This window comes from Nothobranchius furzeri, chromosome 9 (assembly GCF_043380555.1).
Source record: "Nothobranchius furzeri strain GRZ-AD chromosome 9, NfurGRZ-RIMD1, whole genome shotgun sequence".
In the NCBI taxonomy this organism is placed as follows: Eukaryota; Metazoa; Chordata; class Actinopteri; order Cyprinodontiformes; family Nothobranchiidae; genus Nothobranchius; species Nothobranchius furzeri.
Genome location: NC_091749.1, coordinates 1048601 through 1060887, shown reverse-complemented (window position 1 = coordinate 1060887; position 12287 = coordinate 1048601). Strand labels below are relative to the sequence as shown.

Here is a 12287-nt window from a genome sequence, read left to right as displayed (position 1 = left end):
ATGGGTTGGTTCGAGGTATCCCAATTTATTAACTATTTTAATCGCCTTTTTTTGTAATTTAAATACAGTCTCAACACATGTTTTACTGCATTTCCCCAAGCCTCTGCACAGTAAGACAAATAAGGCATAACTAAAGAGCTATAAATTAAAAACAAGGCTTTTTTATTTAGTACATCACTAGTTTTATAATGTATAGCAATAGATTTAGACACTTGCCGTTTGATATATTCAATGTGTGGTTTCCAACTGAGTTTAATATCAATAATCACACCTAGGAATTTAGTTTCATGTACTTGTTCAATTGGGACTCCATTTAAATACAGCTTAGCACCGTCATTGTCCCTTTTCCCTGAAAATATCATAAATTTGGTTTTATTTTCATTTAGTGATAGCTTGTTGTAATCAAACCATTTTTAATTGAATCCAATTCGTTTTCAACCTCTTGTAATAATTTACTCATATCTTTTCCCATACAAATGAAATTTGTATCATCTGCAAACATAATAAATTTTAACCGAGACGATACAGAAAAGATGTCGTTCAGGTATAGGTTGAATAATTTCGGTCCGAGCACCGAGCCTTGCGGTACACCACATATTACTCTTTCAAGCTGTGAATCTATATCATTAACATTAACATATTGAAATCTACTGCTTAAATAACTTTCAAGCCATTGATTGGTTTTACCACGAAGACCATAGTATTCACATATCTTGAGCAGGTATATGTGATCAATTGTATCAAATGCCTTACTCAAGTCAATCAAGACAGCCACTACATGAAGTTTTTGATCCACTGCTGTTGCAATCTGCTCTACCAAATCCATAACTGCTAATAAGGTTGAACGATTCTTCCTAAACCCATACTGATGGTCATTTAAAAGATCAAACTTGTTGGTAAATGCTTCAAATCTAATTACAAAAAGTTTCTCAAGTATCTTTGAAAACTGTGGCAGTAAAGAGATAGGTCTATAGTTACAAGCTAATCATTTATCACCACTTTTATAAATAGGAATAACTCTGGCTATTTTCATTTGTTCAGGGACTGTGCCACTTGAAAAGGATTTATTACAAATATAAGTAAAAGGTTCAATAATGCAATGGATAACCTCCTTGATGAGAGACATATCCATCCCATGAAAATCTAAGGACTTTTAACTTTTGAAACTATGTACCGCTTGGATCACATCACTTTGGCTTACACTGCTCAAAAACATTGTATTATTATTTTTATTTATTTCATGGTTAATGTCAACTTCTGGCAGCTTTTTAGCTAGATTAGGGCCAACATTCACAAAATATTTATTAAACTCATTTGCAATGTTCTTTCCATTTTTATTGTGAATATCTATACCTGCTTCTTTTGTATTTCTTATTAATTTATTTAACACATTCCATGTACCTTTAATATTATTTTTGTGTTTTAGGAAAAGCTGATCATAATATTCCTTTTTTTGCTTCCTTATTATTGTAGTTAATTTGTTTTTATATTCCTTATACCTTTTTTCTTTTTCCTTTGTTGGATTTTTTAGAAAATCCAGATACAGTGATTTCTTTTTCTGGCAAGCCCTTTCCAATCCCCTAACAATCCAGGGTGGGGACTTTTTTTTTAAGTTTTGCTTATGATATTTTAGAGGACAATGTCTATCATAAGCTCCCAAAAATGAACACTGAACACCTAACATGAATGCAGCTTCTGAGAGCTAGCTAATATCAGCTAAAACTGTGTTCTGCTGCTCACCTTCCTTCTTGAAGAACCTAGTCAATACTTGCTTCTGTTCGATTAACTTTTTCTCCTTCTCCTTCTTTTCTTTTCTTTTCTGGAAGCCAGATTTCCCTTTCTTGGGAAAAGACATGACTGACTCTCCTGCCTCCAGCTCTGGCTGTCGGCATCTGCGATGTCTCATAGCTGTACATGCGGCAGTGCAGCCCCTGGCCGCTGGTGTGGACTAAACCACTTTGCACATTTTTAAGGGGTGATAGATGCCTCAGAGATTATTCAGTTATTATTTTTAAGGCGAAATTCAGTTTCTTAACCTCTTTGTCCAGGTAAAGAGACGTTTATTAAGACATTAAGTAAGTTGGGGGGAAAAAACAACAACAATAAAACATTTTTATTCAAAGCTGTCTCAGGGCCCCTCCCTGCAGTGGGCCCTGGGTAAACGGTACCCTTTCCCCCCCCAGTCCGACGCCCCTGCCGTGGAGCTTGAAGGCACTTTCTGTTGTTTTCCTGTTTAGGGTGCGGCAGCCAGCTGCGCTCAGGTGCAACGGATATAATCGTGAAGAAAAAAGGTGAGAGGAGCGGTGGAGTGCTTAGCTCTATGTTGTCATGACAATGTCAGATCGTTGCAGTGTTTCCTATGTACTTATCTGTTGTTTCTTTATTTATCTACTTTAAAGAGGATTAAGACTTTCCTTGAGGAACACCATGACACAGGATGGGCTGAATGCTCTTGCCATGCTCTCCATGGAAAAAAAGCTTGTCACAAACATTCCTGACTTCAATAAAAAGCTCATCGAGAGCTTTGCCACTCAGAAGGACAGAAGGGCAAAATTTCTGTACAAATGAGGTATCACACACACACACACACACACACACACACACACACACACACACACACACACACACATGCATCCTCTTGATCTTTGTATAAAGTTGACCTTGGCACAACACTCCAGAAATATTTAACAGTGTACATTTCTGGCATTTTGTCTAAGTAGTGTTTACTACCATTACTGTAACAGTGACCTGCTCATAATTTTTCGTGTTCACTCAAATGTTGAAATTAAACAAAATGTTTTTGTTACTTGTCTCTTGCATTGCCTATTTACCATTTATGGTCATGTTATTTTATGTGCAATTTAATGCAGTATTTTTCAACCTTGGTCTGCAAGGCAGCGTGCCGATAGTCAGACACACCTGGATTAATCAGTTTGTCCAATGATGTAAGACAGGAAATAAAAGAGCTGTGCTTAATTCAAGAAATAGTGAAGTTGTGCACAAAGCTCAGAAAGCACAAGTTTGTTTAAAAAAAAATAGCACAGCCCCACCAAAAATATTTTTCACCAGCCGCCACTGGGGGTGGGGGGGGGGGGGGGTATCTTTACAGTATGTTCTAATGGGAAACAGGCTTCAACACAAACAGTTGTTTCCCACTGGGTCCTAGAGCTCCACCAGTGTCAATTTAATATAGCGTAATATTGTTTTTAGATGGTAAAAAGTGCAGGGGTCAAAACTTGACTTTGGAAAAAGTGAGGGGGGGGGGGCATGCCCCCCCCCCAAAAAAAAATTACGTCCATGCTGTAAACTGTTAGCAATAGGGTGTAGGTGCTATTCTTCACCAAGTACTTGAGTAAGTGGAAGCATGGTATGGGAGTGTATACTGTACGTTTTAGTTTTGAGTTAATTTGGGATTTGTGTAAAATCCAAGTGGAGTGCTTTGGAGAGATGCCCCTCACTAAGAGGTGCTCCAGAACTCCTTCCTGCAAAGCCTGAGGTCCAACTGCTATTCTGTTAGCGGGGGGGGGGTTGAAGTCTCAGGGGCGTCATAAACCCTACCCAGCTGGACAGGAGGACTGAGTTAACCACTTATTACATTTGAGATCTCCCAAAGAAACCGTGAGTAAAGCAAAACACATAACAAGACTTGAACCACCACAAATCAGCGCGCCAACTAAGTGGTACCATCAACTAAGTACCTGAAAAAGAACAGGGGCGGCGTTAGGCCCGGCTACTTGGGCTGAAGCCCCGGATGTTTCACGGAAAGCCCCGGATCTAAATCGCTGAAGTAACATGCAGTACCAAAGTCCAACAGAGAGGGCGCTGCTGGCAGTAGTTTGTATACAGCCTGCCTGAGCCTCCACCACTGAAGAAGAAGCCCTTCAGCAGCCGGCTTCTTCTACACTCTGCCTGAAACGCATGAGTGAAGATGGACATAAGGACGTTTTTAGACCAAAAGTACGGCGACAGAACCCCAGCTCTGATGAGACTGGTGCTGACTCAGGTTTGTGAGTCTTATTAGAAAATATTTGTTGTGCTGCTGGTTTGCCTAAAGTTAGCTTACTATCAGGTAACGTTGTTGGAGAAAGAAAGGGAATATTTACTATCATCTCACACTAAACACTAACAGGAACAACACTCTGCCCTGAAAATGCTGAATATGTAGCTTCAGATTAAAAATTATGTGGTACAAGACATATATGATGTTGACTAGTGCGTGTCACGTGTGTGTGTGCGCGCACGCGTGTGTGCGTGTGCCCGCGCACGTGTGTGCGTGCGTGTGTGTGTGTTAAGCCCCAGATCTTCTTCAGTCCTAAATCCGCCCCTGAAAAAGAACATCTAGTTTTTCTCTCTCTCTCTTTGGTTGTTGTTTGTTTACTTCTAACAGAAGAGGTGTAATTAATTTGTGTTCCCTTGTTGTTTGTGATAGATACTGTTATACGTTAGGGTGGAGATGTGACTGGGCTAGTTAACGTCAGACTGGGTGGGTGGGTTACACTGTAGTTTACTGGTAACCCGTGTAGAGATCTAAGAACAGGAGTGATGTGTTCGGTTCTCCTGGTTCTTGTTAAGACTAGCGGCAGCATTCTGAATAAGCTGCAGGTGCTTCACAGCTTTTTTGGGAAGACCAGTTAGACCACTGCAATGGTCCAGCCTGCTGGAGATGAACTTGTATGAATGCATTTGCCTTCTGGACCCCTGAGTCGTGCATTTTGATGAGGGTAATAAAACACTGATCTAGTTATAGCCTAAATGTGACCAGGTCAAACCTGGTACCAGCATTCCTTGTGGACCTCCTGGAAACAGGCTGGTTTCATGCTGGGAGCTGCTCTGGAGCCCTTCAGCTGACCACAGAGTTGTTTTCTATGGAGAAGAATTTCCCACAAGGTAATTCAATTCAAGTTTATTTATAAAACACTAAATCAGGACCACACTGTAAACATTTCACTACAGGTACGTTCATTAAGCCAATCAGTAAAAAGTTTCCTATATAAGGAACCCAGCAGGTTGCATCGAGTCACTGACTCGTGTCAGAGTCTTTACTGCCATCGTCATACTAAGCAAGCATTTAGTAATAATGAGCAGAGTACTACACAGCACCACATTTCTTTGAATCAAATAATAGTTTTATTTAAGAATTTTATTGTTAACAACAATGATCAGTTGTCCTCCTTCAGGTGATCTGAATCTTGTAACTGAAACCAGAATACCAGAGGGGCAAGAAGAGAAAATCTGGTTTTTATTGATGAAGATATCAGCTTCAGAATTCCTCCAGGGGCTTGAAGGAAAGAGGACATTGTGTCATTTTAACAGCTAAAACCTACTTTAGAATGATTTTCTAATTTTATCTCAGAGGGTGAGCATGCTGGTAAGTGTGTGACGGTGAGACATGATGACCTTTTACTGGTGAACATAAAAATAACTCCAGAAGACTACGTGGAGACAGAGTTCTTCCCAGCAGCCAAACTGGAGGCCACAGCAGCAGATGATCTGTCACCTTTGACCTTTAGCCTGGTGCTCTACAACCAGTAGGCTTTGATCACTGGACCTCAGGGACCTGCTGGGGGTGTAGGGACTAAGAAGATCACCAATGTAAGATGGTGCTTGTCCATGTAAGGCCCTATAGACCAGAACCAGGATCTTGAAATGAACCCTGAAGTTGACTGGCAGCCAGTGAAGCTGGAGGAGAAGCGGGGTGATGTGGGTGTGTTTGGAGGACTTGGTCAGAAGCCGAGCACAGGCGTTCTGAACCACCTGTAGACGGTTCAGGGAGGTTCTGCTCAGACACGTGAAAAGAGAGTTACAGTAGTCTAAGCGTGAGGAGATGAAGGTGTGGAGAACTGTCTCAAGTTCAGAGCGGGACAGAATGGGACTCAGCTTAGCAACGTTCCTGAGATGGAAGAAGAAAGAGCGAACCATACCTAAACTTGGAGACGGCCACAGAGAAGGAACGCTCTGTGTGGAATGTGTGTGTGTGTGGAGGGGGCATGCAGAGGTCTTCATAGAGTTAACTAGTTTGGTTAACTCAGGCAAAGAAACAGGAGCAAAGCTATCTAGGATGATGGGCCTGGTTGGAGTCGGGAGAGGCGGCGATAAGGCTGAAGGAGAGATGCTAGATCTAACCTTATTGACTTTGTCCACAAAGAAAGACAGAAAGTTCTCACAGTCTGTAACAGAGTGGATGGAGGCTGTAGGAGAGGCAGGAGAGACGATGCTGTTGATGGTGTTAAACAGCACCTTGGGGTTCCCTTTGCTCTGGGACACCAGGTTGGAGAAATAGGAAACCCTGGCATCTCTGACTGCAGAGTTAAAAGATGTCAGAAGATCCTTTAGGTGCAGCAGATGGACGTGGAGATGGGTTTTCTTCCACAAACGCTCAGTGGTGTGAACAGATCTTTTTAAATGGGGTGGCCCAGGTGAGCCACAACTTTGTGCATGGGTGTCACCCATGGTTATGCTTTTTTGTTTTACCCCCAAGCCTTTTGTGGACAATGAAAAGCCTATTTAAAAGTAAATTAATGTGGTGGCACCTGGGGTGGCCAATCAGATTCCAAGGGTGGCATGTGCTACCCCAGGCCACTCCCTGGACACGCCCCTGCAAATGCTCAATTTTTCTGCATTGGCGCTTCAGGCTGCAAAGGCTGTCAGTAAACCAGGGAGTAGGGTTCACTGCAGGAACTGATCTGGTTCTGACAGGACAGATGTTGTCCAGAATGGAGAGGCAGTGCTCGTTAAACTGGGAAGTTAAGGAATCTGGGTCGTTATCAGAAGAACAGGGTGGATCAAAAGCAGCAGAACATTAGCTAGCTGTGTTCTCATTAAGAAAACGAGAACTAACCAAACGGCGAGCAGGAGGTGGGGACGCAGAAACTGACAAGTTAAAGAAAATGCAATGGTGATCTGAAATATAAACGTCCTCAGGACAAACACTGTCAGCATTTAGACTCAGGGTAAAAACAAGGTCTAGAGTGTGTCCCCTGGTGTGTGTGGGGCCAGAAACATGCTGGGTAAAGCTGAAGGAGTCCATAAGGCTGGAGAAATTCATGGCAAAGAGATCGGAGGGATCATCAACGTGGATGTTAAAGTCACCAACAACCACCAGTCTGGACAGCTTCACAGTGGAGGATAGAAAGTCACTAAACTCCTGAAGGAAAGAACTGTTTGGACCAGGTGGACGATAGACCACAGCGTTCTGGGGCAGCGCCTGGATCTCTGGGACTTGGAGCTCCCCCCGTCTCCTGCGCATCTTTGGGGGGCGGATCTGTGGTCCCTCACACTCTCTATTGGACGCTCCTATAGAGAAACCTTACATAAACAAGCGCGTGTACACACACAGGTGCTCACATGGTGCTCTCAAAAGTATGGACTTGGGCACGTTAAACACATGTCTTAAGGCTGTGGTTGACACTAAATACACTGTGATTTATTATCATGTGATTGTTCAGTTAAACAATGTTGATTTTATATTTCTTCATCAAGTTGACACAGTGATAGTTTGCTCCTGTTGTATTGTTGTGTGTTGTTTTTCTTTTTTTCTCTTTCTGCAGGTCTAGAAGCAGACTCTTGTTCATCATTGATTGTTTATTTTCGTGCAATGCATTCAAAAACAATAACAATAAAGTTTTAAGTATCAGGCGTGACATTAAAGCAGACGCTTTGATGCTCCACCTGAGAGTAAATCTGTAAGGCTTGTTACCAGCATTCAGACATCAATTCTGCTTGCTTCACAGCCAGACAGGACATGGGAAAATAAAAAAAATTAAAAAAGAAGCAGAGCTGCTAGAGGTTGTAGAGCTACATGGAAGATTGCTAAAACAACAGCTAGGCCTCCACCATGACCAGAACCTCGGGGCCGGCTAAAGATAGAAAACCCACTCGGGTTATATACACAGTCTTTCAGGGCTGGTTTTACAAATTTGCAGAATTTAAAAAAAAAAAAGTTAATCAAGTGTAGCGTCAGACTAGACATTGAAAAAACAGACGAGAGGGTTGTTAAAAGCCGTGATTTTACTGAAGGACTCTGAGCCAACTCTCTCACTCTGCTTCCTAAACCCTCACCAACACACACACTCTCTCTGCCCCGCCCCGCCCCGCCTCCCTCTCTCAACCCCCAACACACAATGCTGTTTTACCGTCAGCTAATAAACAGAACAGAGGAAAACAAATACAACATTTATCAACCATGAACCTTGCTGTAGTATTATGAAATTTACATGCTATAAATACTCAAATCTTTTTGAAAAGACATGAAAATACAAACTTCAATATTTAAATAATTTGCAATAACCTGGCTTCATCACCTGAAGAGTGGTGTTTACAATTTGCAGATGCTCCCTGAGCAGGCGCCACAGTTTCGTGAGGGGTCGCGCACAGAGGACGGGTTGTTTAGAAAAACTGAGGTTGTAGTTTGTTCACTACCTTGCCACGATACCAAAAAGGTATGTTTTGTATCTAAATGACCTTCTAATCAGAAGTTATTAAGCTGTAAATGTTTAATCTGCCAATAACTTTCCAACTTTACTCAAGTACGTCACTTTCTCTAGAGACTAACCTGGCGCCCCCCCACCTCCGTCTACCTTTGCCTGATAGGTGGGGAGAATGGTTGTTTCTGGTGATGCAGCTAGCTCAACGTGTAGGAGCGATCAGGAGTCCAGCAGAGGAGAAAGGAAATAAGGGGATGTAATGGAACAAGGACAGAGGTAAGGAAACGCTACAGTAATGATGTCATCATGACATCCTGGGGATGCTTTAGCACTAACTAAGCTGTTTTATCGTTGTAACGTTTGTGCAGCGCTAAAGCTGAAAACAAGTATGCATGTATGTATGGGGGAAGGGGGGTGGGGTATGAGTAGTGGGAGGATGAGTGTCATGGGGGTATTATTGTCATATTGCTTTCATATTTATGGGGAGGGAGGGTGTGTGGGGTCAGTTCTTCACCACCTAATTAGCACAACATAACCTTTCAGACACATTCACGGCTGCACCCTCTGTCGGGGCCCAGACACCCAAAACAACCCTTTTCCAACTTATTGTTCCTCACTGGAGACGTAACCGTTTCCCTCAAGGTTCCTGCCATCTCTGCCTGAAAGCCAGACGCCAACATTCTTCACTCTGCATGAGTGAAGACTCCACGATGTTATACGTTAAATAATCACACGTGATGAATGAACAAGATGTTTAAATCAAATGTTTGAATAATCTGTGCTTCAATCAATGAATTTGAAATGAATATTGTTCTTACAATGATCCATTTATATCACAAATCAGTGTGTGTTGATTTAACGAGTTACTCATTGTTTACACTCACACACATTACAATAAGATACTCATTAAGGTTAATATTCACCTCACATAAGAGTTTTAAACATTCTCATTCACTTAAGCCGGGCGGACACTGTGTGACTTTTCCACTCGTAGTGTTCAGCTTCAGCTCAAACTGTACGACTTCCTCGCAGGGCAGATCTCACGAGTCATGTGCTCACGCTGTACGTCTGGTAGCAACACGTCGGACCTAAAAATATGCTAAAAATAGCAGTTTTTACTCAACACGTCAGACGTTTTTGTCTTGTTTTGCCTGTTGTCCTTCGGGAGTGCTGCAGGAGGACACACAGGGATTTATGGGGTTGGATGAGGAAAACCAAATAAAGAAAGTAAATCTGTGTTTAGTGATCAGTTTAATTTGACATGAACACGACAAACACGCTTTCTTGACAATCTTTGTGAGTAAAAAACGTGTAGAAATAAAAACGAACAGCGTGTGTTATTAGGGAAATAGCGAGCGAGCGGTGTTGATGCAGGATTGCGCATGCGCCGTGAGCGGTTCTGGTACTTTTTGGGTCGCAGCGCCGCTTCAACAGTGTGATACCCTCACGAGGGACGAGCGAAATATTAAACTCTCCAGAAGTCCGTGCGACCTCACGACTGCTGATCGGTAGCGGGTCACGTGGTGTCAATCGCCTCTCGTAACCCCCTGTACACTACACGACCGCTCGGCGCAAAACTCGCCCCGATGTCGTGGATTCTCACACGAGTGGAAAATCGGCTCAAAATAGTGAAAAAGTCACACCGTGTACGCCCGGCTTAAGTGTTAAAACCCTTTGTATCTGAAGAAGGCGTGGCTTTCTGAGGGATGTTGGTAAATACTCAGAAACGTGTCAAATTCTGATTGGCCAAACTTGGCCAGAACTCATAACATGGTGGTTTATTGAAACAGGATTTACTTCCCGATTAATTCAGTTTGCAGCTGACACTTGAACCGGCCAATTCGGGAACAGGCGCCTTTGAGACATCTCTTCTGACCTACAGTCAAAAGCCTCTTTGCAAGCTGATGAAGCCAGACGGCTCTTTTAAGAGCCAAACATCCACGTTGGACGCTGGCAAGCAGTCCAGCTTCCTGTTGTGACTCGGAGACATCTCAAGACCGGTCAGGTCGTATCGGAGCAACCTACGAGTTTTGTACTTTGAGGTCGAGGTTCAACCGACCGCCGACAGTCTGGATCTGCTGGGGGTCTCCATAAGGGTATAGTAGGCATTAGGGATGAGCCGGGTACGGATAAAGCATTTTTGACGAGTACGAGCATGAAACGAGTAAAACTCGTAAATATCTGTAATCGTGCTGAAGGAAAATCCTCATTGGGTAACTGACTGTCTTCACGCTCTGTGATTGGCCAGTCAAATAGAGCACCCGCCCCTCCCTACACACAAAACTCTGCAGCCGGGAGCTCACGGCTCAGTCCGCGTCCGGTCCATCCACGCACACACACAGACAGTAACGGATCTCTCTGTGCTTGCTTCACTGTTCACGTTTCTTCAGTACTCCCTATGTTTTCTTCAGTTTGCTTCTTTTTAAAGTTACTTAAAGTTACTTTTTCGTAACGTACGTGGTGCATTTGACAAGACAGAGCTGAAAACGGCTCGTGCTGCGTCAGTCACTGCCTCCGCTCCGGTCGGGTTTTTTTCCCCTCTCTGGTCGGGTTTTTTTCCCCTCTCTCTCTCTCTCCTCTTCTTCAGGATCCACTCCCTCTTCCCTATTCACTCTCTCTCTTTCTTTACATTTTTAATCACAATTGTCTATTTTTTGCTCATTTTAAATGTATTTTAATCATTTTCTAAATTCTTTTTTCTATTTTACATGCTTTGTTTTTGTGAAGCGCCCCGTGATTTTTATCTTGAGAGGCGCTATAGAAAAGATCTTTTCTTCTCTCTCTCTCTTAATTCCTGCACTTAAATATTAATGTTCTGATTTTACTGAAACACTTGTTCTGTAATAGTTCCTTTACTATTGTGATCAAAAACATTTAATCTCAACTCTGAGGCTGCTCTGTAAATAGTTTTCAAATAAACTATACACATAGCAACTTCTGATCAGACTTAAAATAACGTATTGATGTAAACCACACCCACTTCCGGGTAAACTACACCCACTTCCGGGTTAGGCCACGCCCACTCCGAGTACAGATACAGATACAGATGGTGGTGTACTCGCTCATCCCTAGTAGACATGGCAGATCATGTCTGATGCTGTTTTTAATAACCAACCCTTTAATTTATGGCAGACTTTTACAACCCAGACTTCAAAGTTTCTCTCGGATACAAAGAATGGTTTCGCTAGTACATCTAGCTTCCATTACAACATTTCACACATCGCATTAAATCACTCCATATCCATTACTCCACATGTCATTATTCATATCTTGTCATGTATAATCATTACTGTAGAAAAGAATAGAATTCGTTTATTAACTATATACTGACTCTGAATTAATACGAAGTGTGTTTATGGTCCCTGAAGAAGCAAAAGTAACTATAATCATCTGATTAATCATTCAAAGACCAATCAGGTTGATATTTCATATTTATATGGAATATCACATCTTATTGGTCATAATTAATTTGTAGTCTTTAATGCTACAAGTTGCATTTATTGTATGAATTGTGCTACATAAATAAAGTTTGATTTGATTTGCATCCAATGGGCAGGGTGGGAGGTGTACCAAAGAGTAATTTCGCCTGGGGTACCAAACTGGGTAGAGCCGGCCCTGCACTCTCTCTCTCTCTCTCTCTCTGTCTCTCTCTCTCTCTGTCTCTCTCTCTCTCTCTGTCTCTCTCTCTCTCTCTCTCACACACACACACACACACACACACACACACACACACACACACACACACACACACACACACACACACACACACACACACGTATGTTTGGATTGAAGTGAATTTCTACCTCATTAAGCTAGTAATGCTCCAGTGAGCCTCAATATTAATCTACTCCATAAATCGTGTGT

General features: G+C 42.4%; 1 protein-coding gene across 2 annotated transcripts in view; it reads left to right on the top strand.

Annotated features, from left to right (window-relative positions):
• Nucleotides 1-717: 717 nt before the first annotated feature.
• LOC107373975 (transmembrane channel-like protein 3) overlaps nucleotides 718-12287 on the top strand; it is a 296837-nt gene continuing 285267 nt past the window's right edge. Inside the window, exons 1-4 of one of the 2 annotated variants that reach the window (XM_070554581.1) lie at nucleotides 718-2291; nucleotides 2400-2569; nucleotides 8328-8438; nucleotides 8590-8699. In XM_070554581.1, the coding sequence (XP_070410682.1) occupies nucleotides 8683-8699 (17 nt within the window). In that variant the 5' untranslated portion in view covers nucleotides 718-2291; nucleotides 2400-2569; nucleotides 8328-8438; nucleotides 8590-8682. Of the gene's footprint in view, nucleotides 2292-2399; nucleotides 2570-8327; nucleotides 8439-8543; nucleotides 8700-12287 lie in introns of both variants that reach the window. The other variant, XM_070554582.1, reaches the window with a different exon arrangement.